Source organism: Microcebus murinus, chromosome 4 (assembly GCF_040939455.1).
Source record: "Microcebus murinus isolate Inina chromosome 4, M.murinus_Inina_mat1.0, whole genome shotgun sequence".
NCBI lineage: Eukaryota > Metazoa > Chordata > Mammalia > Primates > Cheirogaleidae > Microcebus > Microcebus murinus.
Window position 1 is genome coordinate 10008501 of NC_134107.1, and position 27491 is coordinate 10035991.

Sequence of the window (27491 nt, forward strand, 5' to 3'; positions counted from 1 at the left end):
CAGGAACATAAACGTCCATCAACAGGCGAACAATTAAATGATGGCATTTGTATTCAGTGATACTCTGTGCTTCTGTAGAAAGGGAGGAGGACATTATGAACTGATAGGGAAACACCTTCAGGTTATATATCCTTAACTGAAGAAAAACAAGGGGGAAGGAATATATTTATTCATATATGCATTTTTTAAAACTCTGGGTAAACGAGAAACCCATAACTTAGCTTTAGTTACCTACCATGCAGAAGAATGAACAGGGCTGGAAGGTAGACTTTTATATGTATACCTTTTTTAGCAATCCAAAAAAATTAAATAATTTTTATAAAGATTTGTGCAAAAAAAGAAAATGATGTGTCATAAGCCCCTTTCCCTTACTGCTATCACTGTTGTTAAAGCTTGTTAGGACCAAAACATGCCTGTAGACATATGGGTTATACACTGTCCTACTGATGGCTTTAGACTGTCAAGTTCAAATAGGCATTTTCTGATTTCATACTTTGAAGACATGATTCAGTAATTTCTTGGCACCTGCATAGATCTATGAAATGAGATATTTAAAAATGAAAAATATTTTATACTCCTGTAACCGTGAACTATGTCAACAATCACATACTTGCTTTATTGGAAGTTTGAGGAATACTATAAATATAAACTGGATGTCAGTGTACTTCAAATTTTTATTTTCTGGTGTTTTTAATTTATCTGAATCTCTTTTAAGCTAATTTTTTTTTTTTTAATGTGACTGCGGAAGGCTGTCATGCCTATTTGAATCAAGGGTTTCTGCCCTCTGTTAGTTCATTCTCCCCCTCCTCTCAAGCTGAGTTAAATTTTTTTTTTTGTTAGAGATGGGGGTCTAGCTCTATCACCCAGGCTGGATTGCAGTGGATGGATCATAGCTCACTGCAGCCTCAAACTCCTGGGCTCAAGTGAGCCTCCTGCTTCAGCCTCCCAAGTAGGTGGGACTGCAGGTGCACATCACCTCACTGGCTAGTTTTATTTTTTTATTTTTTGTAGAGACGGGGATCCTGCTGTGTTGCCCAGGTTGGTCTTGAACTCCTAGCCTCAAGCAGTCCTCCCACATCAGCCTCCCAAAGTGCTAGGATTACAGGTGTCAGCCATTGTGCCCAGTAAAAAATTTAATTAGAATGCTTTTTTTTTTCTTTTTCACTAATAATATATACTTGAATTCTGAAATATATGAAAGATACATTCACACTAATATTTCAGGTTGCTTTGAAACATACATGCTAATATTTCAAATTGTTTTGCTTAATCTAAGGAATGGTTTGTGTTTTAAGTACTAAAATCCTAATAACAACCCAAACCAGTTTGGTTTGGCTTTGGTTAATGGGAAGCTAAAATAAATAAATAAAAGCAAAAACAGTTTGGTTTGCTCTTTAGCAGAAATATAAAAATCCATGAAGCAAAAATTATGAAATCACAGTTTTGCCTAAAAGAAAATGTCTTCCAAAGAAAAAGAAAGAAAAAGGAATGAAGCTGCATCGTGCTGCAACATGGATGATCCTTGAAAATACTGTGTGAAGTGATGAAAGAAGCCAGGCACAAAAGGCCACGTAGTACATGATTCCATTCACAGGAAGTGTGAAAATGGGCAGATCCATGCAGACTGAGCAGATTGGTGGTTGCCAGGGGCTGAGGGCAGAGAGGATTGGGGATGATTGCTAATAGGTGTGAGGATTCCATTTGGGGTGACAAAAATGTTCTGAATTAGATAGTAGTAATGGTGCATAACATTGTAAGTGCTCTAAAAACCACTGAATTGTACACTTTAAAATTAAGATGGTGAATTTTATGTGGCTTTTATCTCAGTAGAAGTTTTAAAACATAAAAGTAGCATGGTCATATTTTTTTATGAATTTGAATCATGTTAATTTAAAATACTGATATAAAATATTCATATCACTATTCAGTTGCTATAAAGTAATAAAACTTCCAAGAGTCAAAAAAGACAGTTAAAGTTTCAAGAATGATAAAATCTCAGAGCTCATGGGCCAGGTGGATTATAAATTGTATTTACATTACTGCTGTCTGGCAGTGCCACTTTAGCTGGTAAACAGACCACATCCTGCATCACGGTTTTCAGGTTGGCCTTTAAGAATGCAGATTTGAAATTAGAAACACACAAAATTCGTCCTCCGTAGTTGCTAAGGCAAAAGTTAGGAGAGTGGCACAATGCATTTTTAACCTGTTCATCCATATATTTAAAGAACAATAAGGGCTCCCCCGCTTTTTTTCTGTTCCACAGGAAAATCGCATTTGGTTTTTGACAGAATAAGTTCAAGCTGCCATTAGCAGTGGTGGTGGGCTCCTCATCGTTTCGCAGACACTGAATGAGTTCCAGGAGACAAGACCAAGCCTGGAGGCCAAGTGTTAGTAACAAGGACCCAGTATTGGGAGAGATGAGAGGATGAGGTCACACAGGCCCTTAGGGTGCTCAGGTTTGTTCATCCCTGAGAAGAGCTTGTGAGTGTAAAGAGGGGCAAGCAGGCCTTGGGCCCTGAGGACGCGGAGGCTGAGCACAGAGACCATTCTGGGAAGAATTCTGTTGGCAAAGGTGAAGGCAGGCGCAGGGTAACCAGGGATCTAGAAAGTTTCCCCTGCTGACAGCCATGAGTGCATGTGTGATCATTTTCCACTTTGTGCGCTGGAATGGTTTTGCTTGAAGAAAATGTTACTATTGAGAACTGAATTGGCCGGGTCTGGTGGCTCACGCCTGTGATCCTAGCACTCGGAGGCCAAGGCGGGAAGGATCGCTTGAGCTCAGGAATTTGAGACCAGCCTGAGCAAGGGTGAGACCCCGTCTCTATTAAAAATAGAAAAAATTAGCCAGGTGTGATGGCGCACCCCTATAGTCCCAGCTACTTGGGGGGCTGAGGCAGGAGGATTGCTTGAACCCAGGAGTTTGAGGTCGCTGTGAGCTGTGATGATGTCACTGCACTCCAGCTAGGGCAACAGAGCAAGACTGTCTCAAAAAAACAAAAAGAAAAAAAACAAACCTGAGTTAATATTTGAAAGTATTAAGTAACTTCATTTTAGTAACATGGCAAAAATCAGCCAGTAAGCCCCATGCCTGTCAGCCACCTGCTTTTGAGGAGCAGAGGGGCAACTGGCAGTTCTGTGGAAGGAGGTTTGTGGGAGCCGCTTTCCTGTTTCAGTGGTCTGGCATGTGGACAGTTTGCTCGTTTTTTTGGTTGTTACAGTTGTGTGTGGGTAGAATGAAGGGAAGGTATGGTTACGCAGGTCTTATAGATTAATAAACCAGAGGGAATAACTCAACTTAAGTGACGTCTTCTATTTGTTTTCAAACACAGAAAGATAGCTTTTAAAAATAGATTCTTCCAGGTTCCACCTCAGAAATGTTGATGCAGGAGAGAGAGGCCCACCTGAGATGCCCAGCTGGTTTCTCATGGCCAGTCTGCACGGCACGCTTCGTGCCAGTGCTGCCCGAGCACCTACCGGTCAGTATGTTTGGCTACAACCAGAGCCTGTGCATGCAGTGTGTAGTTTTTCATAGTAGGCGACATTCAGGGGTGTTCCTTTGGTACCATTGCTGTCATTCAGGCTGTGCACATTGACTGGGTCCCTCCTGTGTGCCCAGCAGCCCCCTGCAGACATGGTTTTCTGCCATCCAGTGCTCGAAGTCGTCTAGCAGGAAAGACGGCTGCACTGGGGACCGAAAGTGCAGAATGCGGTGGGTGGATGTGAGTGCCTATCCAGGGGACCTGTCCATGCGTGCAGGAGGCTGAGAAGGCCTCTGCAGGAAATGGCTCCCAAGCTGTGAAGGGAAGGGTGGGTGGAAGCTGGTCAGGGTAGATTGCAGATTCCCAGATGCATGGCAGGGGGACTGCCATGGTATGAAGGGCCCAAAGAGGAACGGAGGACCTGTTGAAGGAGGTGTAGACTTCCTTGCAACTGAGGAGCTGAGGCTGAGGCCAAAGTAACAAGAGAAGCAGGGTCAGAATGTGCAGAGCTGACCCCTCGAGCCCTCGAGCCACTGCCCTGCCATCTCCTGTGCATGGATGGGGAGCTCATTGTGTCACCTTGTAGGACTGGGAGGATTAAACGGGATAATCAGTGTCAAGTGCTGGGAAGTCTGGCAGAGAGTGACTGCTACATTAGTGTTTGTTATTCTCATTACTATTAGAAGGTATTAGAGGAGGTTTGGGCTTGACCTGAAGGGCCCTGGAGAGTTTCAGAAGGATCTTAAGCAGAAAAGTCACAAGGTCTAATTTGTTTCAGATGGTTTGGGGATTGGATTAGAGGGAAGAAGGAATGGAGGCAGGGAAGAGTTAGATAGCATTTATAGTGGACGGAGGAGACACAGTGGCAGGGACTGGAGTGAGCAGGGTGTGGGTGTAGAGAAGTGGATGGTCCCAGAAGACAGGTGCTTGAGGTAGAATTAACAGTCCTCAGCCCTTGGTTACGGTGGTGGGAGAGCAGGGAGGCATGCGCTGTCCGAGTGCCTGACTGGGACAGCCGGATGCTGCTGTCCGCTGAAAAAGGGCGTCGGAGGAGCTGGAGATTGGGCAGGAGGAAGATGAAGAGCTCAGTGTGGGGAACTTGGTTCGAGTAGAGATGTAAAATGGGCAGTGGGACATCACCCGAAGTGGGAGACAGAAGCCGTGACAGAGAGCGGTTAGGCAGGCACCGAGAGCAAGCACAGGGTGAGCAGTGGGAGCAGAGCAGGAGAAGGCAGCATCTGCGGGTAGGGAAGGCGGGGTGAGGGCGGCAGCAAACAGTAAATGGGCGGTGGTGTGGCCAGAGCTCCTTCAGGGGAGCAGTGGAGCTGCAGCGCTGGGCCCACGGCTCAGAACGCAGGAAGCAGAACCGAGGCCTGAGGGACAGGCTCTGGAGGGAGGTTTCTGAACAAGTCATGTGACATTTGCACAATCTATATTCTGGTCATGTCCTTGAGTTTTAACGTTGTTTGAAGGAGGACTACTTTTTTTTAGTACTAAGTAATACCTACTTAAAAATTAAAATAACAAACATATAAATTGTCTCACTTTCAACCCCCTTTCCCAACTATAGTGAGTAACCAGCATCAGCAGTTTGGCGTGCACTTTCTATATTTTATCATCCATCCATCCATCTATCTATCTATCTATCTATCTATCTATCTATCTATCTATCTATCTATCTATCTATCTATCTATCTATCTGCCTGCCTGCCTGCCTGCCTGCCTGCCTGCCTGCCTACCTACCTACCTACCTACCTACCTACCTACCTACCTACCTACCTACCTACCTATCTATCTATCTAATACAGACAAGTATGTGTTTGCTTTTAACCCAAATAGGGTCCTATTAAAATACTGTTCTGTACTATGTTTTTAAAATTCAATATTTATTTAATTGCTTAATGCTAGGTATGACCATACATTTTGTCAACATATATTTCTTATAGAGAAAAGAAATAAGACATATTGGAACTTTATTTTTTATTTTTTTATAGATTTTTTTTTTTTTTTTTGAGACAGAGTCTCTCTTTGTTGTCCAGGCTAGAGTGAGTGCCGTGGCGCCAGCCTAGCTCACAGCAACCTCAAACTCCTGGGCTCAAGCAATCCTTCTACCTCAGCCTCCTGAGTAGCTGGGACTACAGGCATGCGCCACCATGCCCAGCTAATTTTTTTCTATATATATTAGTTGGCCAATTAATTTCTTTCTATTTAGAGTAGAGACGAGGTCTCGCTCTCACTGAGGCTGGTTTCGAACTCCTGACCTCGAGCAATCCGCCCACCTCGGCCTCCCAGAGTGCTAGGATTACAGGCGTGAGCCACCACGCCCAGCCTGGAACTTTAAAAATGTTTATTGTCTCTTGCTTGCAAATAATGCCCAGTGATTGAAAAGCTGGTGCCATTTCAATCACAGCAGCTTTGAGAATTCAGTGAGAAGATGAGACCACGGATCAGAGTAGACAAAAATGTAAAGTTTGGGGTTTTGTTTCCTAGTATCCCTCTGTCTCTCTGCTCCCATCATTAGGATGCAAGATAAGTAGATGGGTAGATAGATGGATGCTTATTAGCGTTCTTTTCGTCACTAGGGTTTCAAAACATGATTTGCTCATTCATTTTAACGTATAAACTTCCAATTTTCTCTTTATTTCAAATTTGACATGCTTTTAAAGCAAGTAGCTTCTACTGACTAAAAATAATGTCAGTCAGTCAGTTTTTCAGGTGGTAACTTCCATTTGCTGAAAATTAGACCCCTGTTCCATTTCTTTACATTTCATGTCCCTAGACTAGGAGGACATAGACTTTTGCCTCCAGTAAAGTTCATTTTCTCCAATTTTTTTATTGTGGTAAAATACACATAGCATAAAGGTTATCATCTTCATCATTTTTAAGTGTTCCGTTCAGTGGCACTAAGCACATTCACAGTGTTGCGCAGCCACTGCAACCATTCATGTCCAGAACTCTTTTTGTCTTGCAAAACTGAAACTCTGTCCTTGTCCCCATTAAACACTAGCTCCCCATCCCCCTCTCCCAGCCCCTGGCAACCACCACTCTACTTTCTGCCTCTATGGATTCAACTACTCTAGGAACCTCACGTAAGTAGAATCCTACAGTATTCAGTCTTGTTTCATTCAGCGTAATGTCCTCACGGTTCACCTGTGTTCTGTTCACATCAGAATTTCCTTCCTTTTTATAGCTGAATAATATTCCATCTAGTGAAGTTTTATTCCAGTTTCAGCAAAGGGTTACATGAAAGATAATTAAAAAATAAAACAGAGCTGTGGATGGAGATTATAGAGAGTAAGAGATGTAAAAATATGACATGTTGTGACCATGTAAAGACAACAGGAAGAGGGTAGGAGAAGGGGTGGGGCCCAGGGACCCATGTGAGGGTAGGGCCGTGAGGCACTACTGTCTCCTGCCTCCTCTCTGGGGGATGCTGTGAGCCATCAAGTGACAGGAAGAGAGAAGGTTTATTGCCTTTGGAGATAAATGTCACCTCTGATCCATAGGCCTTCATCTAAAGTTGGCCTGATTGTGGATTTTGGTTAATATTCTGCATTTATATAATTTGAACCTGTTATCCTGATCTGAACCTTTTGTCCAGAAATGATAAATATCCATGTGAAATCAAGTTCTTTTTTTTTTTTTTTTTTTTTTTTTTGAGACAGAGTCTCATTCTGTTACCCAGGCTAGAGTGTAGTGGCTTCAGCCTCACTCACAGCAACTTCAAACTCCTGGGCTCAAGTAGTTCTCCTGCCTCAGCCTCCAGAGTAGCTGGGACCACAGGTGTGCACCACAACACCTGGCTAATTTTTTAAATTTATGTTATAGTAGAGACAGGGTCTTGCTCTTGCTCAGGCTGGTCTTGAACTCCTGAGCTCAAGTGATCCTCCCACCTCGGCCTCCCAGAGTGCTAGGATTACAGGTATGAGCCACCACATCCCGCTGAAACCAAGTTCTTGAACTGGTTTTAGTGATGGATGTTTTCCCCTGTTTTCAACCCTAGATAATGTCAAATGGAAACACAAATTTGTATTGCTTAGACTTATATTTTGTATGAAAATACTTTGGTAATTATATATTATATATTCAGTTTTAGAAAATATTTGAAACTTTAATTATAATAAATATCAGTAAATAGAATGTCACCTTACACTAGTGGTGTAGTTGGCTTATAATATTTTTAAAATCAACATGTTTTTACAGAGGAAAAAATGTATGCAGACAATTAAATTCCTATGACAGTAATAAAGTAGATCATTTATGGCACACATTTGGGGCTCATACTAGTTTTTTCTGCAATAATAATAATGAATACAATGCACAAAGGAACATGCTTTCAGAATCTCAAACCTTGATTAGTTCCAATTTAGTGGTGAGTACGCATGGTGTTTGTTTTTCCATTCTTATGCACAAAAGCAATTTATGTAACCAAAAACGTTTGTACACCTACAATACTCTGAAATAAAATACAATTAAAAATAAATAAATAGAATCTTAACTTTGGAATTTCCTGTCCAATGTTTCTAAACTCCTGAGTTTAAATTTGCTTTGATATATATTTTCAGTTTAATTCTCTTTCGAGCAGAACAAAAGGTCTTTCTTTGAGTAAACTAATCGTCAAGTTCTATAAATTTATTTTCTACCATAGCCAGAGCAGTATACCATTGAATGATTTTTGGCTGTTGAATGGTTTGGAAATACTTATATTTAACCAAGATAAAAGGAGTAAAATATATTCTCTTAGGTTTTAGAGGGCGAATCTAAAACCCCAGTGGGGGAGTGGAGATAATTTGGGGATCTTAGGAAAATCTGAAGAAAACTATAGGAAACAGATAAAGGCTTGCTTCTGGTACTGAAAGAGTTAAAGGAAAAGCGAGCTGATGGGAATAAGGTAAGGGTTTATAGGTGAGTGGAGGCCAGGCAGGCAGTCATCCTTCCTCTTGGAAGAGAAGTCTGTAGTAACTATGCCATGTTGCTTATGCGTAGTTTGTTTTGAAGCTCTCCGCCCTGCTTTCAAGTTCTTGTTATGCTTGGACTAGGTATTTCATTCAAAGGTGATGAAATTTGTTCATAATAGATAGACTTTGTAAAATAAAACACTGATATTCCACTGTCCTGAAAACCACAGTCCTGGGATCTTCCTACCTTGGTATGTCACTTCACCTGTCCCGAATCCCCCTTTCTTTCTGCCCCCTGAAGTCTCAGGGTCCATCATAGTGCACAGCCCTGCATGGCGCCGAGACCCCTCGCTTCTTCCCCGTGGTCGAGCTTGCCTGAGCACTGCAACCTCTCCGGAGGGTCCCTTCTCCCTTCCCACTCTCAGCCCAGCAACATCTCATGCCCTCTCCCCCTCCCAGCCCCCAGTGCAAACAACATTGTGTCTGTTCTCAGTGGATATGGAACCAGTCAGAAAAGAACTTCCACCAACTTGCACCGCATCTCTGCACCCATGTAGTCTGCCACCTTTCCTTTTACTGTGGGTGAGCTGTGTGCCCCCAGTAGAGACCAGCCTTTTTGCCACTTGACCCTGTCTGCTCCCTCAGGTCCCACCTCTCCACTGGATTCTTGCCATCCATATGCAAAGGTCTGCTTGGTCCTATAGACCTATGTCTTCTCCAGCTACTGCCCCATTTCTCCCCTTCCCTTTACTGCAAAACTCCTCGGAAGAATTTTCTATCCTCATTACTTTGCTTCCTCTCCTCCCACTCTCTGCTGAGCTCAGTCCAGTGAGGGTTTCAAACCCACCACTGTGCCAAACTGCTGTTGTCATGGTCACCACTGACCTCCATGTCAACAAATTCAACTATCAAGGATTGGTCAGCTAATGTGGTCCGCCAGCGTCAGTGCATGCAGTTGGCTATTCTCCTGGAAACATGTGGCTTCAAAGATCCACCTCCCGGTTTTCCTCCTGTGTCCTTCACCAGTCCTAGCCTCTTGACATGAGGCTGTTACAGGGCTTGATCCTCATCTCTTCCTGTCTCCACCTTGTTGATTTGCATGGGATGAAGTTGATATCCCCCTCTTCCAAGAAGATTGCAAAATGTAGCTCTCTAATTAACATTGCCCCTTTAATGTCTAATAATCATCTCAAAAACAGAATTTTTAGATCTTTCCTTCAAAATGCTCTCTCCCCATTAACCACTCCCTTCTCAGAAACTGATGACTCCATTCTTCATATGCCAGCGTCCTTGGAGGTGTCCTTGGGCCTTCCTTTCTCTCATCTGTTTGATTTGTCAGTAGATCCTCCTGGCTGTACCATAAAGCAGGTCTGGAATCCCAGCTTCTCGACACCTGCAGTGTGCTCACCTTGGCCTTGCCTGCAGACTTTGCAGTAATTTCTTAATGATCTCCCCTCTTCCGGCCTCATCTTCTCACAGGCTCTTCTGAATACAGCATCTAGGGGAATTCTTTCAAAACTGATGAAGGGCATAGCATTTGAGAATTCTTTTTCTCCTCCTCTGATGTTAATTCAGAGCCTCATTTCTCCCGGGATTATTGCTATGGACTCCTAGCTGGTTTCTTCCTTTTTTTTTTTGAGACAGAGTCTCACTCCGTTGCCTGGGTTAGAGTGCCGTGGCATCAGCGTAGCTCACAGCAACCTCAAACTCCTGGGCTCAAGCGATCCTTCTGCCTCAGCCTCCCAAGTAGCTGGGACTACAGGCGTGCACCACCATGTCCAGCTGATTTTTTCTATATATTTTTAGTTAGCCAATTAATTTGTTTCTATTTTTAGTAGAGATGGGGTCTCCCTCTTGCTCAGGCTGGCTTCGAACTCCTGACCTTGAGCGATCCATCGCCTCAGCCTCCTAGAGTGCTAGGATTACATGCGTGAGCCACCATGCCCGGCCCTGATTTCCTACTTTTAATCTCTTCCTCCAGACCAGTGTCAGTGCTGCTTCTAGGGGCCTTTCATTTCTCCAGTGAACCCATTTTAAACACATTCCTTGTGCTCAAGCACTGACTGAGACGCTAGGAGTTTTGCCCACCCCCTGTTCAGGGCCCTCGCAGTCTGTAGATAGGATGACTCCTGCAGCCTTCAACATGAAATCCGGACTCCAACTGTGGTCTGTGAGGGGCTGCCCACCTCTAGCCTCTCCTCCTTCCTCCATGCACAGTGCCTGTGCCCCAGCCCTGCTCAAGCCCTTCCCACTTAGCTGATGCCTTTGTGAAAGAAGCTCTCCCTGACTAGGTAGTTTGTTCAGAGTTCAGCTCAAGTGCTGTCTCCTTCAGCAGACCTTCTGAGAAGCATGCCCACCTCCCATCACAGACGGCTTCCACTCGGCTCTCACTCAGAGCACTCACTGCATGGGGGCTGTGGCCAGCTTGTCTGGTCTGTAGATCACCCTGCGGTGTGAACAGGCCTTGCCTCCCTGTTCCAGTGGCTGACATAGACTATTTCTTGAATGGATTGTCATATCCACTCAAGATGGAGGCATAAACTCATGCCTCTCCTCCAAACATAGCAATGAAAATAGGGAAACAAACCAGAAAACATAGCCGGGCCTCCACACAAGGTAAATCCCCTCTAGTACAGAAACAGACTGGGAACCTAGCATGAGCATGAGGTGGCTGGATTTTACTGGCCTGCTGAGCTCCAAGCTCCAAGAAGGCAGCGTTAGTAGGAAACTTGGTTCCTGCAGCATAAGGGTCATAGGTACTAAAGTGGTCAGTGGGATTAGAACTAGATTGAGAGACTTCCTGAAGCTGGAGGTTACAAGGACGTTGCAGTCCTAGGGAGAGGAGAAAGCACGGCCTGGGATGAGCCACATTGTTCACTGGTCTCCATCAGGAGCCGCACTATCTGTAAGACCCCTAAGTCACCATGGAAAACCTAGTTCTGGACTGAGGCCTTGGAAGGCTTAGAGTACAACAGCCACAGAACACTAGTCATGCCGAAATCCCCTCCCAAGTCATGCTGAAATCTAACCCTCAATATCACTGTATTAGCAGGTGGAGCCCTTGGGAAATGATTAGGTTATGAGGGTAGAGCTCTTGTAGAGGGGATTAGTGTGCTTAGAAGGAGACCCCAGAGAGACTCCTTGTTCCTGCTGCCACATGAGGGCACAGAGGTCTGTAGTCAGGCCCTCACCAGACAGAATCCTCCAGCCTCAGGAAGTATGAGAAATAAATTTCTATTGTTTATAAGCCACCCAGTCTATGAGAGTTTGTTAAAGCAGCCCAGACGGACTAGGACAGCTAGGCAGAGAGAGTGCCAGCAACATAAAGTCCTGTTAAGATGAGCCTAAAACCCAAATTCCACAATACTTAAAAATATCTAATACTAAGACATCCTCACAGAAAAACAACAACAACAAAAAAAAACCCAGAAGTGAACAAGAGCAGGATGGTATGACCAAAATAAAAATGGAAACCTAGCGAATGAAGAAGGTGTTAGCTAGGATGATAGACTCTGGACTGGACATAGTCAGAGACAGAATTAGTGAGTTGGTAGTTACTTTACAAAGTTGACCCAGATTACAGGCACAGAAGGGACAAAGTAATAAAAATGCAAGGCTGTGCATTCAGGCGGTCCTCGAGCTGGCTCTGTGCTTTGACTGGACAGTTATGTGAGTCATAATTGCCTTTTAAGTCAAACTAGTTTGAGTCTAGTTTTTTTTTCACCTGCAACAGAAAGAATCTTTTGATATAAGATCCCATTAATAAGAAGACACTATCTCATTAACATTAGGTATTAGGTGATCTGATAGTCAACTAGAGATAATTACCAGAGATGTAAATCAGAGCATTTGATATGATTAGTATTGGCGTAAATGAAAGAAATCTCTGAAACTTAGGAAGGAAGATGAACTTGAAGGGATAACATGGAAAGGGGACCTAGGGATACAGTTTGGATATTTGTCCCCTCCAAATCTCATGTTGGAATGTGATCCCCAGTGTGGGAGGTGGGGCCTCATGCGAGTTGTTTGGGTCATGGGGGCAGAGCCCTGATGAATGGCTCGGTGCCCTCCACGTGGTCCTGAGTGAGTTTTCTCTTTGTTACTTTATGCAAGAACAGATGGTTTAAAGGAGCCTGTACCAGCACCCCCACTTCCTCTCTCCGTGATCTCTGTGTACACTGGCTCCCCGTCTCCACGAGGGGGAGCAGCCGGGGGCCTCACCAGAAGCAGGTGCTGGCTGCATGCATCTGGTACAGCCTGCAGAACCATGGGCCAAACAAACCTCTTTTCTTTATAAATTCCTCACCCTCCGGTGAGTATGCTTTTATAGCCACACAGACGGACTGAAATACCTGGTCTGCGTCTCTGCTCCTTCTCCCCCACTACTCCCAAGCCAAGAAGTCCCCTTCTGAATGCTCACTTTTAGGTCTCTAAGGATGTGTCAACACTAGACAGAATCTTTATCGGGTTTTAAGACACATTTAGGTGATTTTTAATTTAGTGTTACCGTATTTTGTTATGTTTGCAGGTATGCATTGAAATACTGAAATGAAGAGTTGCTCGTATTCTTTAGCCAATTTTATGTTCTCAGGAGCAGCCTTGTCTCCATAGCTCACTGTATGACATATATACACACACACTCACACACAAATATATATATTTAATTTCAGTAAAACATACATGACATAAAACTTACCAATTTAACCAGTTCAGTGAGTGGCTGGATTAGTTTAGTGAAATGTGTTCTCTTTCCCCGTCCACATGTTCAGCTCCCAACGAGGCACAGCTGTGGGTGTGCCCGGTGCCCTGCCACAGCAGCGGTGTTGGTGCTGCAGCTCTCTGCCACTCTCTGACCACTAGGCAACTGTGAACCCCCACAGATTGTTCTGTTATTTTCAACCATGCTGGCGTAATTACAAACCAGGTCAAATTGTGGTTTCTTCCAAGGAATAGTTTCTAAAGTCCGTGTTTGAGATTTGTTCCCACCCCAGGAGGGCTCCTTTTAGCTGTCTTAGTCTGTGGTTCTCTCCTGTGAACTAGCCAGCCTGCAGTCTACTAGGCTGTGTCTTCATTAAACCCACACATCTCGTCCCAGTTGCCTTTCACCAGGACTCCACTGTTCTTGAATGCACCCCTAGGTTTGAACTTTACTACACTGTTGCAGATGAAGTTAGTGCCCTTGGGAAGAAATTAAGGGGTATCTCTTGTTCTACCTGCTTCTCCTCCCAGGGAAAAATCTCTGAAGGGCTTTGGAGCTGGGGGTAGGAACTGTGGCAGGTTTCTCTCTGAGTGACATGCCTGCTCTAATTGTTGAGCACTAGAGCAGCCGGGGGTCCTTTCAGCTGCCATTCCAGCCCTGGAACCACTGCCTCATAGAACCAAGGCGCAGACAATCAGAGCCCCAGTGATTTCAGCCTGCCCTACCCAAGGATGAGCCTCTTCCAGAGTGGAGGGTGGGCAGAGGTAGGAAGCCCCCGCCCTCAACTACACTAGCCAGGATGTAGCATTGGCACCAGGCAGCTGAGGCAGTGGGAACCACTGAAGTCCTTCCCCTCCCAGAAAGAAGGCCTAGCTGGGAGCTGGAGGAGAGGGTCCCTGTGTTGTTGATATTGGGGACAAGGGGACCCTACATTGTTGATCTTGGGGACAAATGGGCCCTGCATTGTTGGTCTTGGGGACAAGGAGCCCCTGCATTGTTCTTCTGGAGGACAAGGGGGCCCTGCATTATTGATCTTGGGGACAAGGGGCCCTGCATTGTTGGTCTGGGGGACAAGGGACTCTGTTTTATTGGTTTAGGGGACAGGGGGCCCTGTGTTGTTGGCTGCATAATCTGGAGTAGAGTCTCTGTGTTGACCTGGGAGGGGGAGGCAGAGAGCAGTCTTGGTTTGAATACCACAAACTCTCACGTTGTCTTGCTGAATTTTCATAGATTTTTCATTTTCATTTTTTTTTGATACTTCTTCATTTGCTGTATGCCCTTCGAACCATTTCCAAAGGCTTTGAATAGTAGTTTTTCTTATCACGTTCACCAGTTTTCTTCATGAGTAGATCAGCGGAGCTCGTTACACTGCCGTGCTAGAAGTTGATCACCCACAGTTATGGATTCCCACAGAAGAAATAGTAGTTTAGAAGAGAAATTACGTAAATTAAAGTGGCCGTGAGCTTACAAGGTCTGTGAAAGTGTTCCTGAGTCCCCTGAAAAATCTGTTCCTTATTTGCCTCCTCACCCCTCTCTAGTTTTCTTACCCTGAAATTACAGCATGTAAGAAAAATGAATATGCTTAATGTCACTCTTTTCCCTCGTTGACTGTAACAGGACTGTTTGGTGCTTTTGTCCCCATGAATAAGCGTGTCAGTTCTGTGTTATGGCTCAGACAGGCTTCTGTGGGTTAGCCTTGTTAAATCAAACCGACGGGAGGGGTAATTTCTGTAGTAAAGCTGACTTTGAGTTGCGAAGGATTAATTTATACATGCGCTGTAAGCATACCACCTGTTAGTAAACTGATTTTCTAGAATGACCTAATTTAACTACTTTTCATATCTTGAATGTTGATTGTCAGGTTAGCCTTTATCCCTCCTTTGTCTTTTAAAGAAAAAATACTTACCACCTAAAGAAACATGGCAGATGATTTTACTTATTTCGGTTTTGTTCCATTGAAAAACTGGCAGAAGAACACGAATTCATTTCTTCTGACTCAGCTCATCCGTGGTGTCCACGTGAGGGGGCTCGATGTTGTGGTTGGAGATGGACACAGGGGCAGCTTGGGGAGTGTCTGCGTGGCTCTTCTCCGTCACATCCTCTAGGAACTCTTCTGCTTGGCTGGTAGACCTTTCCTCTCTGCAGAAGGCTTACCAGCATTTGTGCTAAGTCCATTTTTTACAGCTGACTCTGAGCAGTTTAATTCAGGCTGAAGGAGTGGCTTTGGGGAACCATCAGTCTTTTTCCCAGGGGACTCTCCAAAGCCAGTGGTCTTCCCCAGAGGAGATTCAGGACAGACGGAAAAGGAGGCCGTGCCAGGGTAGAGACATCCTAGACCTTCTTTCCTTCGCTCTCCTTAGCAGTTCTAGGAGTTGCTTAAAAATGTATTCATTCACTTCATGTCAGGATCCTTGCTCAGGAAAATATTGCGGACTGCTCTGGCTGCTGAGAAGGTGACTTGGATTGCCCTTTGTCCCCTGCCGTCTGAGGGCCCGGGCCCACGCCTGGCATGGAGGGAAGTCAGATTGAGTCGGGTTCTGATTTATTAGATACCAGGTGTGGTCTTAGGCCAGTCGGCTGATCCCCTCATCCTCTGGAGGGTCACAGGGATCCTCCCTTACACCCTGTGCCGGTGCCTCTGTGTGAAGACTGTAGAGGCTTGGTGTGGAAGTCTGTCACGAGAGGTTCCCTTTTTATTTATGTATTAATTTTGCTATTTTCTAGGAGTTCGCAGCACTTACTAAAGAACTCAATGTATGCAGGGAACAGCTCCTTGAAAGGGAAGAAGAAATTGCTGAACTGAAAGCAGAAAGGAACAACACCAGGGTGAGCAGGCAGATCTTACCGTTCATCATTTGCCTCTGGAATCAGTATCGGGATCGGTGGTGATGTCTGAGAAGGAAAAGACAAGCACTGTTTGGTTTTAAACACATTTCATACTGTTCCTTACTGAGCAACTGGGTTGATCAGTTCAGCATTAGCTTATATTGCCTGAAATTTCTGATGAAAATTAATGATATTTTAATACATTTGAGGGAAATTTCTGTAAGCTACTGAACTGAAAAGATTCAAATTTGTTTCTCCACATATTATAAAGGAGCTATTAGCACCACATTCAAATGTGAAATTATTAGGTCATTAAATATGAAATGTCCAATTTCGAATCAAAAGTTTATTATCTCTCAAGAAACAGTACATTTAATCAAAATATATGCCTAAACTATCAACACAGTTTTGTCATCTTAACGGCAGCTTGTTTATGCCAGCAGTGAAGAAGCCAGGATGACACGTGGCAATGAAATCGAGAAAGACATTTTCCACAGCTTGTTGAGAATTGAATATTTTTCCTTGCAAGTTGTCCAAAGCCGGGAAGAAGTGGCAGTCAGTTGGTACAAAGTCTGGTGAATATGGTGGATGACGGAGAGTTTCCAAGTCCAGCTTCTGTAGTTTGAGCAGCGTTGTTTGTGCAACACGTGGTGGAGCGTTGTCGTGCAAGAGCATTGGCCTGTCTCTGTTGACCAGTCTCGGCTGCTTTATCGCAAGCATCCTCATTGTTTCGTCCAAATTGGTTGCAGTAGATACCCGCTATAATCAATTGACCAGGTTTCATAAGCTGTAATGGATAATATCAGCACTGGACCACCAAACAGACACCATTAGCTTTTTGATGAATATTCAGTTTTGGACTGTGTTTTAGCACTTCATCTTTAACCATTGTGCTGAATGCTTATGGTTATTTTTAAAAGTCCATTTTTCATCACACTTAACAATAGAGTGTAGAAATGATTCCCTTTATGTCGTGACAGCAAAGAAAGGCAAGCTTCAAGACAGTTTCTCTTAATTCATGTGGAACCCATCTATCCAACTTCTTTACCTTGCCAATTTATTTCAAACGGTCCAATATTGTTGGAATAGTAACATCAAACCTTGCTGCTAATTCACACGTAGATTGAGACGGATTTGATTCCACTACAGCTTTTAGCTTATTATTATCCACCCTGGTCTCAGGTTGCTCATGTGGCTCATATTCAAGATTAAAATCACCAGAATGGAACTTCTCAAAACATCAACATACTGTGCATTCATTAGCCACATCCTTCCCAAACACTTCGCTGATATCTCCAGCTGTCCATGTGCCTTTGTTCCACAACAGAACTCATGTTCAAAAATCACACTAATTTTGGACTTATCTGTGGTTTCACAGAATTGCCCTAAAAAAAATTTGAAAGATAATCACAAGGCAAACCATGTGTTTAAAAGACTGAGGATGTACCTTTACAATAAAAATAAAACAAGAAGTGTCAAAGTGAAATGTCAGAGATATCAACTGTCAAATTTAGTACTTAAGAAAATTGGCCATTTCATACTTAACCTAATACAAGTGCTTTTTAAACATGTCTTTCTTTGGCCTTTTGTTTTAGTTGCTGTTGGAGCACTTGGAATGCCTCGTCTCTAGGCACGAGCGGTCCCTCAGGATGACCGTGGTAAAGAGACAAGCTCAGTCCCCAGCAGGCGTGTCCAGCGAAGTGGAAGTGCTTAAAGCACTGAAGTCATTATTTGAACACCACAAAGCTCTGGATGAAAAGGTGCCATCAGACACGTAGCAAGTCTTGGTTTGTGCGCATTCTGGGTGTTGGGCAGGCTTCACGTGTGTTAGAGGAATGCTTATTTTTGGAGCTTCTTGAATTCTTGCAGACAGATTTTCTCTCTAAGATGAAAGGGTTCTATATCATTGAAAAGAACTAATTGTCATAAATATCTTAAGATTAATTCTGTATATTGAATTGCTAAGAATTGGTTAATCTAATTTATTTGGGGGGAAGCTTTTCTCAAACTTAAAATTTAAAGGATGTTTTAACAAAGGATGTTTTCTTGACAATAAGATCAATGAAAGAAAGTAATGGTATTCAGGCAAGGTATATTGGCTCACACCTGTAATCCTAGCACTCTAGGAAGCCGAGGAGGGAGGATTGCCTGAGTTCAGGAGTTCAAGACCAGACTGAGCAAGAACATGACTCTGTCACTACTAAAAATAGAAAAATTTGCCAGGCAGCATGGTGTCTGCCTATAGTTCCAGCTACTCTGGAGGCTGAGGCAGGAGGATTGCTTGAGCAGAGAAGTTTGAGGTTGCAGTGAGCTATGATGAGACCACTACACTCTATCTAGGGCAACAGAAAGACTTTGTCTCGACAAAAGAAAAAAGTAACAGAAAGTAATGATATTCTATTATGTTTTAGTCCATTAATATTAGGATAACTATACATTAAGAAAAAAATTAAGCTGGGTGTGGTGGCATGTGCCTGTAGCAACAGCTGCTTGGGAGGCCAAGGTGGGAGGATCGCTTGAGCCCAGGAGTCTGAGGTCGCAGTGAGTTATGATGAACATTGCACTCTAGCTTGGGTGACAGAGGGAGACCCTGTCTCCAAAAAGACAAAAAAGAGGAAAATAAATAAATAAACAAACAAACAAACGCATGCAAACTCAACCCCTTTTATTTTCAGGTGAGAGAACGGTTACGAGTAGCACTTGAAAGATGTAGTTTGTTAGAAGAAGAATTAGGTGCCACACACAAAGAGGTAAGCTTGAGATACCATGTGATGTGAATTGAGAGATTTTTATTTTTATCCCTAAATTTAACAAAAAGTATAAGGACTGTAGTAGTGGATATCAGATGATATTTATCTTTTTGACTGAGGATCAACCTATCCAGGTCATTTTAAGTACTAGTAAACTAAACTTTGATTTCTTAAATACCCATTTGTACAGCAGATCATAAATTCCATTTTTAATGATCGGGCTATATATTGGTTGGATAACATTGCCACATGCTTTATACTTTTATACTGTGTTTTAGCAGTTTATAGTAGTGTTTTTCCAATAGGAATTTTGCTGTCTTATGTTGCTTATGTAAAGTGTTTTACTTTCATATTTAATTTTTTGGTTTTAGCTAATGATTCTTAAAGAACAGAATAATCAGAAGAAAACACTAACAGATGGAGTGGTTGACATAAACCATGAACAAGAGAGCACGCCGAGTACGAACGGAAAGGCAAGTCTTCAGGCTTTCTCTGTATTCCAATTTCATTTGTCCGCGACAAGTGTGTCAGCTGTTTTGGAAAGCTGCCGCTAAAGCACTGGCTTAAGCTCGACTGATCATGAAAGTTGTGTAATCCAACAGACTGTATAAGTCAGTTTTGATTTTACCTGTTTTCTGGAGGTATTTTATAGCTAACCAAACAAGACTAAGGATATTTTTCCTCCAGCAGAGATCTTCTGATGGGTCTTTGAGCCATGAGGAAGACCTTGCTAAGGTAATTGAGCTGCAGGAAACCATAAGCAAGCAGTCAAGGGAGCAGAGCCAGATGAAGGAGCGCCTGGCTGCTCTGTCCAGTCACGTGGCAGAGCTGGAAGAGGATCTTGACACTGCTAGAAAAGATCTCATCAAATCTGAAGAAATGAACACAAAATTGCAACGAGATGTCCGTGAAGTAAGTGATAATAGAGACTGCAGTATTGTCATTAAATGAAATATTTGGGGTGTTTTGGTTAATTGATTTTTTTTCTCTGTGTGTGTGTGTGGGGGGCTCCTTTGGTCCCTTCCTCTCCCAGTTACTGTCAAGCTTTGGATTATTGTATAAGTGATATCAAAAAGAGATTGCTGGGAGACTGTGACAGGCTGCCTCCCCGTTTTTGTGGTGAAGTCCCCTGTCCCTTTAAAGGTAGAGGAGAATAGCCCCGCTGCCTCGCTGTGGCTGGAGAGCGGGCACCGCCATGTGCGGCGGGGTTAGTTACTGCCCTCGTGTGCAGTCTTCGTCTGCACGGCTTCTAGGCTGTCTGGTTTGTTCGTCATGTTCAGATTTCCTCTGACACACACTTACCCTGGCAGGTGCTGGTAGTGGCTGTGCCGTGAGCATGGCCCTGTGCCGGGGTGTCCTTGGTGCCCTTCTACTTTCCTGACTTCTCCTTCACAGACTGTGTAGTGGTGAATGTCAGTAGTCGGGATCATGATGTGAAAATATGGTGAAACACATTCATTTCTGACAAACATGTCTGCCTTTATAACTGTCTATGAGAAACTATTAATATTCGGTCATGAAAGAAATGAGGGCTGCATGCTTTCTCTGGTGCTCCTCCTGTCAGTCACGCTCTTGTCCTTTGCATCCTCTGGACTGTTTCATATCATAGAACAGGCTGGCTTTCAGTTTGGTAGCCTAATGTGAGAATTTTATATAAGAATTCAGAACAAAGAAGGATATTTGCATATATTATGTAACCTATTAAGTTATATTATTTGGCTGTAGCAGAAGATTATGTGGCAGAGATCAATACAGAGAATTTTGAAATTCTTTTTAGTCCCTTGGTAAACAATGAAGGACCTAAAAATCAGTGAATTGCAGGGTGGTGGTGAAGTACTCTACAAGCAAAACATTATGGTCCTACTCTCTAGGGGTTCATACGTGTGGGATTAACTTTAATTTTGCTGCAGACATTAGGTGGTTCCATCCAGTTAAATTAAACTTTGATTTCTGTTTCCATTTGTTAATATGCTTGTATGTTGTGATTGTATGAGATTTCATCCAACCTTTTCCCTAGAAAATGAGTGTCCTGTCTTACTACTTTATCCCTGTCCTGCGTGAGACCATTTATATAGCACAAGGCAGACCTAGGCTGCATCTTCATTGCAGATACCTTCACCTCCTTGAGTCCTTGCAATATTGGGATATTTTGTTCTATATACTCTTTTGTATTACTGTGTAGAGAAGGATAAGCTTGGTAAACTGAGTGGCTTAGTATTAAGGCAGACAAGTCTTTGTTGATTTTATAGGTGAATATTTATGACATTTGAGGAGTTAGGTACATTTTCATTCAGATTTTAGAAAATTAACATCTGTATCAATTTAATTTTGAGGACACTGATTTTATATTTGATTTGAAATTTAAGATTTATTCCAGTTTTTTCTCTCTGAAGTATAATAATGTGTTATGTAATAATTACCTACCTTTTTTCCTCCTCTGAAATACCTATCTTAGGCCATGGCCCAGAAGGAAGACATGGAAGAGAGAATCACCACTCTTGAAAAACGCTACCTCGCCGCACAGCGTGAAGCCACATCTGTGCATGACCTCAACGACAGACTTGAAAATGAAATTGCAAATAAAGACTCTATTCATCGACAGGTAATGGGTTTTATGTGCCTTTGTCTGGCTTTCATTAATTATTAAGTCAAAGAAAATGTCTGTAACCTTAGAATATTATGTTCAAGAAGTGTGGGTTATTACAACTTACAAGTTTTGATTATTTATTAATAGGATTTGATTTAACCATTTTGTGGAGCTACACTCATTGGTTCTTTCTTTTGTTTTAATTAAAAGTTAGTCTGTTGCTTGTTAGCATTTTTACCAAAGGAGCAGAGAGTGGCAAAGAACTTTAAGGCGTGGGCTACTTGCTAGTAGCTGGGAATGATACCATCAGTGGCAAAGTCAGAAATGAAGTCTGTGATAAGAATTTGTACCTCCTGTGGTTTGGTAAACATACTCAGTCCTGTTTCTCTGTAGTCTGGGATAATCAAGAGTTAGCGAGGCCAGGCGCGGTGGCTCACACCTGTAATCCCAGCACTGTGGGAGGCCAAGGCAGGTGGATTGCTCAAGGTCAGGAGTTTGAAACCAGCCTGAGCAAGAGTGAGACCTCGTCTCTACTAAAAATAGAAAGACATTAATTGGCCAACTAAAAAAAAAATATATATATATATATATATATATATATGTGTGTGTGTGTATATATATATATATATATATATATATATATATATAAATTAGCCAGGCATGGTGGCGCATGCCTGTAGTCCCAGCTACTCGAGAAGCTGAGGCAGGAGGATTGCTTGAGCCCAGGAGTTTGAAGTTGCTGTGAGCTAGGCTGATGCCACGGCACTCTAGCCCGGGCAACAGAGTGAGACTCTGTCTCAAAAAGAAGTTAGCAAGAAAAACCTAAATCAGGCTTCTTGAAAATAAAGTGTTTGTTATTTCATGAAGTATATTTGTTACACTTTTGTGTATAATTCATGAAATGCAGATTATAAAATATTAATAGTATGTACAGTGTGGTATATTTTCTGAGGTGTTTTTTTTTTTTTTGAGACAGCCTCACTGTCTCACTGACTTTTGAGATAGTCACTCTGGCTAGAGTGCAGTGGCCTCCTCATAGCTCACTAGCCTCAAACTCCTGGGCTCAAGCGATCCTTGTGCCTCAGCCTCCAATATGGCTGGGACTTCAGATACTGCACCCTCACGCCTGGCTTATTTTTTCTATTTTTAGTAGAGACGGGTCTCACGCTTGTTCACGCTGGTCTCAAACTCCTGAACTCAAGTGATCCCACCTGTAGGATTACAGGTGTGAGCGCCACTGTGCCTGGCCATATTTTTTGAGAGTCTTAAAGCATATTGTGTTATCTGCATATATGGAGATAAATGCACACAGAAAAAGAGGAAAGCTGCCTATAACAAATGGTAACCTCTCAGGAACCTGGACTTACAGATAGTTTTCAGATTTTCTTTTTTAACAAGAGACAGGGTCACAGTGGCCTGATCATACCTCACTGCAGCCTCAACTCCTGGGCTCAGGGGATCTGCCTGCCTCAGCCTCCCAAGTAGCTGGGGCATGGACATGTATCACCAAACCCGACTGATTTTTTTTTTTTTAATTTTTGCAGATATTTGGTCTCGATACGTTGCCCAGATTGGTCTCGAACTCCTTAAGTGATCCTTCCCAGCCTCCCAGAGTACTGGGATTAGAGGTGTGAGCCACCACGCTCAGCCCTGGATTTTTTTTTTTTTTAGTCTTTCTTTAAATTATCATTTTAAGTGATAGGGTCTTACTCTTTTGCCCAGGCTGACCTCAAACTCCCGGGCTCAAGAGATCCTTGCTTCAGCCTCCAAGTAGCTGCAACTACAGGTGCACACTGTTAAACCCAGCTTTATAATCTTCTGTTAAGTTTTAGAGTAAGAAGGTTTTTTTAAAAGAATAATTATACACTTAAAAAATAACTTGACAGGCCGGGTGCGGTGGCTCACGCCTGTTATCCTAGCACTTTGGGAGGCTGAGGCGGGTGGATCGCTCGAGGTCAGGAGTTCAAAACCAGCCTGAGCAAGAGCGAGACCCCCTCTCTACTAAAAATAGAAAGAAATTAATTGACCAACTAATATATATAGAAAAAATTAGCCGGGCATGGTAGCGCATGCCTGTAGTCCTAGCTACTCGGGAGGCTGAGGCAGGAGGATCACTTGAGCCCAGGAGTTTGAGGTTGCTGTGAGCTAGGCTGATGCCACGGCACTCACTCTAGCCTGGGCAACAGAGTGAGAAACTGTCTCTATGAAAAATTTAAAAATTAGCTGGGCGTGGTGTTGGGCACCCTTAGTCCCAGCTGCTTGGGAGACAGAGGCAGAGGATCGCTCAGGCCCAAGAGTTCCAGGTTGCAGTGAGCTGTGATCCTGCCACTGCACTCCAGCCTGGGCAACAGAGCAAGATTCTGTCTCTTAAAGGAAGAAAATAAAAATGAGCAAGCTTCTACAGAAAACTAGTTTTTCTTAGTGCATAGGAACCTTTGTTTGATTTTTTTTGTTAAAGCTTCTTTGAAGATATTTAGGAAAAGCAGATACTTTGGCAAGAGATGTTTTGCTCATTGGAATCAAGCTCTAGAAGGTGGGCAAGGACTCCTGGCAGCAAGAAAAGCCTCACCTGGAAGCAGCTACCAGAACTGTAGTGATGCCTCCATTGAACTTAGTCCGTGTCTGCGTTCAGTCTGTGTCAGTCTGTGAGAAACAGTCATGGCTGGATCTGCTGCATTTTGATCTTTGCTCTCATTCCATAGACTGAAGATAAGAACCGCCAGCTGCAAGAGCGCCTGGAGCTGGCGGAGCAGAAGCTGCAGCAGACTCTGAGGAAAGCCGAGACGCTCCCCGAGGTGGAGGCCGAGCTGGCCCAGAGGGTGGCCGCCCTGTCCAAGGTGGTGTCCTGGGCTTGGTTCTGGATCAGATGGCAGGGCTGTGATTGTGCTGTGATTTGTTCCCGGGCCTCACCACTGTTGCTCAGCGTACCTGAACCCGGGGAGCAGCTCGCATTTGTTGATTTGTTTTTAGCGCTGTTTTCTCTGAGACTGGGATGCTTTTTCAGCGTGCGACATGGCCCTTTTTGTTCCCCTATATCTCCTGCAGTTTTGTCAGGTGTATGCTGTTTGTCCACCGTCCGCGTGACCTAGGAGTTACTGCTTCCTAGAGTCATTTTAGTCACCATCTGAAAGCATAGGCTAGAAGCTCCATGTAAAAAGAAGGGTAGTTTTTCTCAAATAGGAAATGATAATTAAAATAAATAAGTAATAAACTGATTAAGTAGTTTTGTTTTGAAAATGACTTAAAAATATGTTTTTAAGTAATATTGATTGATTTGTTCCACCACTGGGTATGCGTGTTTAAGACACATTCCCTGCCCTCTCAGGTTCTCACCATGCAGGTGGGAAGAAAGCAGGTAGAGGCCGTGTCAGATGGTGTGACAGGTACTGGGATGTGGTGACCCACAGGGGAGGCTCTGGGACCAAACTGGCAGCATCCCCGGCACAGGGCAGGCCTCGCTCTGAGCCTCTGGGGAGGGACAGTGAGAAGGTGCTGGACCACGACCCGCGTCTGGCTGGTGAAGGGGAGTGTTGGGCCAGTCAGGTGGTATCTGGGGCCCACAGACCTGTTCCTTCGAGCAAGTTTGTTGCCAGCAGCTGTAACAGAACCTTTCCTCCCTCTCCTTGATCTGCTATTAAAGTCTCGGTTTCTTTTCTCCCCTGTTATCTTTCTTGTCCCTTGTCGGCTTTGTAGTCTGACCTTTTGTCTTCTGGGAGCTCTGCTGCTAAGGAAGCTAAACTGTTCGAACTTACTTCCAAGCTTAGGAAGGTAGAATTTGTACATTGCTCCTTACTTGTGCTTGCTGCTTTCTGCTTTCCATGCTGACTAACCAGAAGCAATCTGAGGATGGGAAAGTCACGAATCCGCAGAGACCGGGCGTGGGGGTGGGGGAACAGCACTGAGTCAGTGGCCAGCACCAGCCATGCTGCAGAAGCACCAACTCGAGAGGGCTGAGCACGCGAAGCCACGTAGGATGTGTTGATAGATGGTAGCAAATGCTTTCCATGTGCTGTGATTGGAAACAGTCCACGCAGAGCATGTTGTGCTTGTTGCTGCTGCAGTAGTATACAGCATGTCGTCAGTGAAGTGTGAGTACCAGGTCAGCTTACAGGTTTTTTTTTTTTCTTTTCTTTTTTGCTGACAGGCTGAAGAGAGACACGGCAACATTGAAGAAAGGTTACGACAGATGGAAGCGCAATTAGAGGAAAAGAATCAAGAACTGCAGCGGGTGTGTATTCGGCCGGAAGGGCTGGGAGCGCCCAGCCTGGGTGCTCTGAGGGCGTGGCTCAGGGGAGGTCGGGGTCTGTCTTCCACTTCTTGGTCCTCTGCTGCCTCCATGCCAGCTGAGACACTGGCCCCACAGCTCGGTTCTTGTCCTGTGCACTTACTTTGTGGCTTCATCTGTAAGTTGTCCACTGATACGTACATCTCACATATTGGCAGCTTTTTGTCAGTGTTGGTGGCAGCACAAGAAATCTGTGATCATAGCAGTACTGTAGGGAGCAGATGGGATCTCCGTGTCCAGAAAGGTTTCTTGTTCATGTAATAGCCTGTCAGGGGGACTGCCCTAGGTACAAGTGGGACCTCATGGTTCCTGCTAGAACAAACCTGTTTTGCTTGACTGGGGAATCCCCCTTGAAACGCAGAGGAAAGCCCATTGTCCTAGATGACTAGTCTGCTTGCTAATCCAGGGCAGTGCCCTGACTTCTATCCAAAAATAAAATAATCCAAACAGTGATTATTGCTGACCACAAGGAACCCCGTAGTTGAGCCGCAATAAAAAGAACATTAAGAGAGCATGGCATTTGGTGGCCCTGTCAGTTGAACTCTAGGAGAGTTTTCCCTGGAAGAGTTGGGCAGATGTCAGTATTTTGGTATTGCCTGGTATTTTGGGGTGGCTTTCTCTTTAACAAGTGGGTGGATGGAGGAAGCATTGGAGCATCTAATTGTAGAACTCTCGTACCCCTGGGTCAGCCAGCTTTATGACACTAAGGCCATTAGATACTGTTTTCAGCAGAAACCTGTATTCTTGGCCACACACTGTGGAGAATCAAACGGGCTTCCAGGAAGATTCTGACTCCCAGGGTGGGTTGCATATTAAGCAATCCCCCTCCCCCTCCCCATATGCAGAGACACCCCATGATGCAGACACACACTGTCACCCTGTAGCAGAGAATTACATTTACATACTTCATGACTGTTACAGCTGGTTTATGGAGTTATGAAGGACAAGTGTTATGATAGGGGTGTTTATAACTAAGACATTTAAAAGTAAACTTTAAGCTAATTTGCATTTAAAATACATAAATGCTGACAGAATAAGCATAATTTTCTAAAGAAGGATTATTAGATACTCTGTATCTTGCAGGAGGTTTTGGACCCTTTTTAAATGTTAGTTGCTCAGGTATATTCTGAGTGCTTCATATTTAATCCTTACAATGACCTTATGAGAGAGGGAAGAGGCTGCTGCCCACGTCTTACCAGTGAGGAAACTGAAGGCACAGGGGCTGGACACACTGCTGAGGCTCATGGTGAGTCCTTGTGGATCCAGCCCCGCTACCTGGGCAGCGTGACTGAGTGCACAATGTAGCCCCTGTGCCCGCCACCCTCTGCCTGGGAGGGGCCTCCTGAGCACTGCAGAGCCGCTAGGATAAAGAGTGCACAAAGGTGCCACCTGGATGGTGCTGCCTGCTAATCTGCTAATGCTTCCTGTTCCCTTCTACCTGTCGTTTGTATTCATTCAGGATATGGGGTGGAGGCAAAGCTTTTCAATTGACTATGGTTTTACAAAACAGACTTGTCAATTTGTTATCACATTTTGAAAATTACTTGTTAATTGTTTATAATTTTTGAATATAAATTTCCATTATAAGAAATTCAAGCAGTGTAGGTATATAAAGAAAAATATGTGAGAGTCTTCTTAAATTGACTGATTTTTTTTTTAAAAGCAAATGTTTTGGCTGGGTGTGGTGGCTCCACCTGTAATCCTAGCACTCTGGGAGGCCAAGGTGGAAGGATTGCTTGAGGCCAGGAGTTTGAAACCAGCCTGAGCAAGGGCAAGACCCTGTCTCAACAGAAAAATAGAAAGATTAGCCGGGCATCATGGCACATGTCTATAGTCTCAGCTACTTGGGGGGCTGGAGGATCACTTGAGCCCAAGAATTTGAGGTTGCAGTGAGCTATTATGATACCTCTGCACTCTAGCCCAGGTGACAAAGTGAGACCATGTCACAAAACAGATTTTTTTTTACC

The 27491-nt window shown here is 43.8% G+C and overlaps 1 protein-coding gene across 8 annotated transcripts in view; it reads left to right on the forward strand.

The window, feature by feature from the left end:
• The window catches only part of PPFIA1 (PPFI scaffold protein A1), a 104697-nt gene that overhangs the window by 22512 nt on the left and 54694 nt on the right, over positions 1-27491 (forward strand). For 5 of the 8 annotated variants that reach the window (XM_012757576.3, XM_012757579.3, XM_012757582.3 and 2 more), the window contains exons 3-11: positions 15801-15902; positions 17498-17662; positions 18578-18652; positions 19024-19125; positions 19343-19564; positions 21108-21254; positions 23942-24076; positions 24933-25007; positions 25384-25467. In XM_012757576.3, coding sequence (XP_012613030.1) covers positions 15801-15902; positions 17498-17662; positions 18578-18652; positions 19024-19125; positions 19343-19564; positions 21108-21254; positions 23942-24076; positions 24933-25007; positions 25384-25467 — 1107 coding nt within the window. The remainder of the gene's footprint in view (positions 1-15800; positions 15903-17497; positions 17663-18577; positions 18653-19023; positions 19126-19342; positions 19565-21107; positions 21255-23941; positions 24077-24932; positions 25008-25383; positions 25468-27491) is intronic. The other 3 variants (XM_012757581.3, XM_012757584.2, XM_076001721.1) reach the window with 1 other exon arrangement.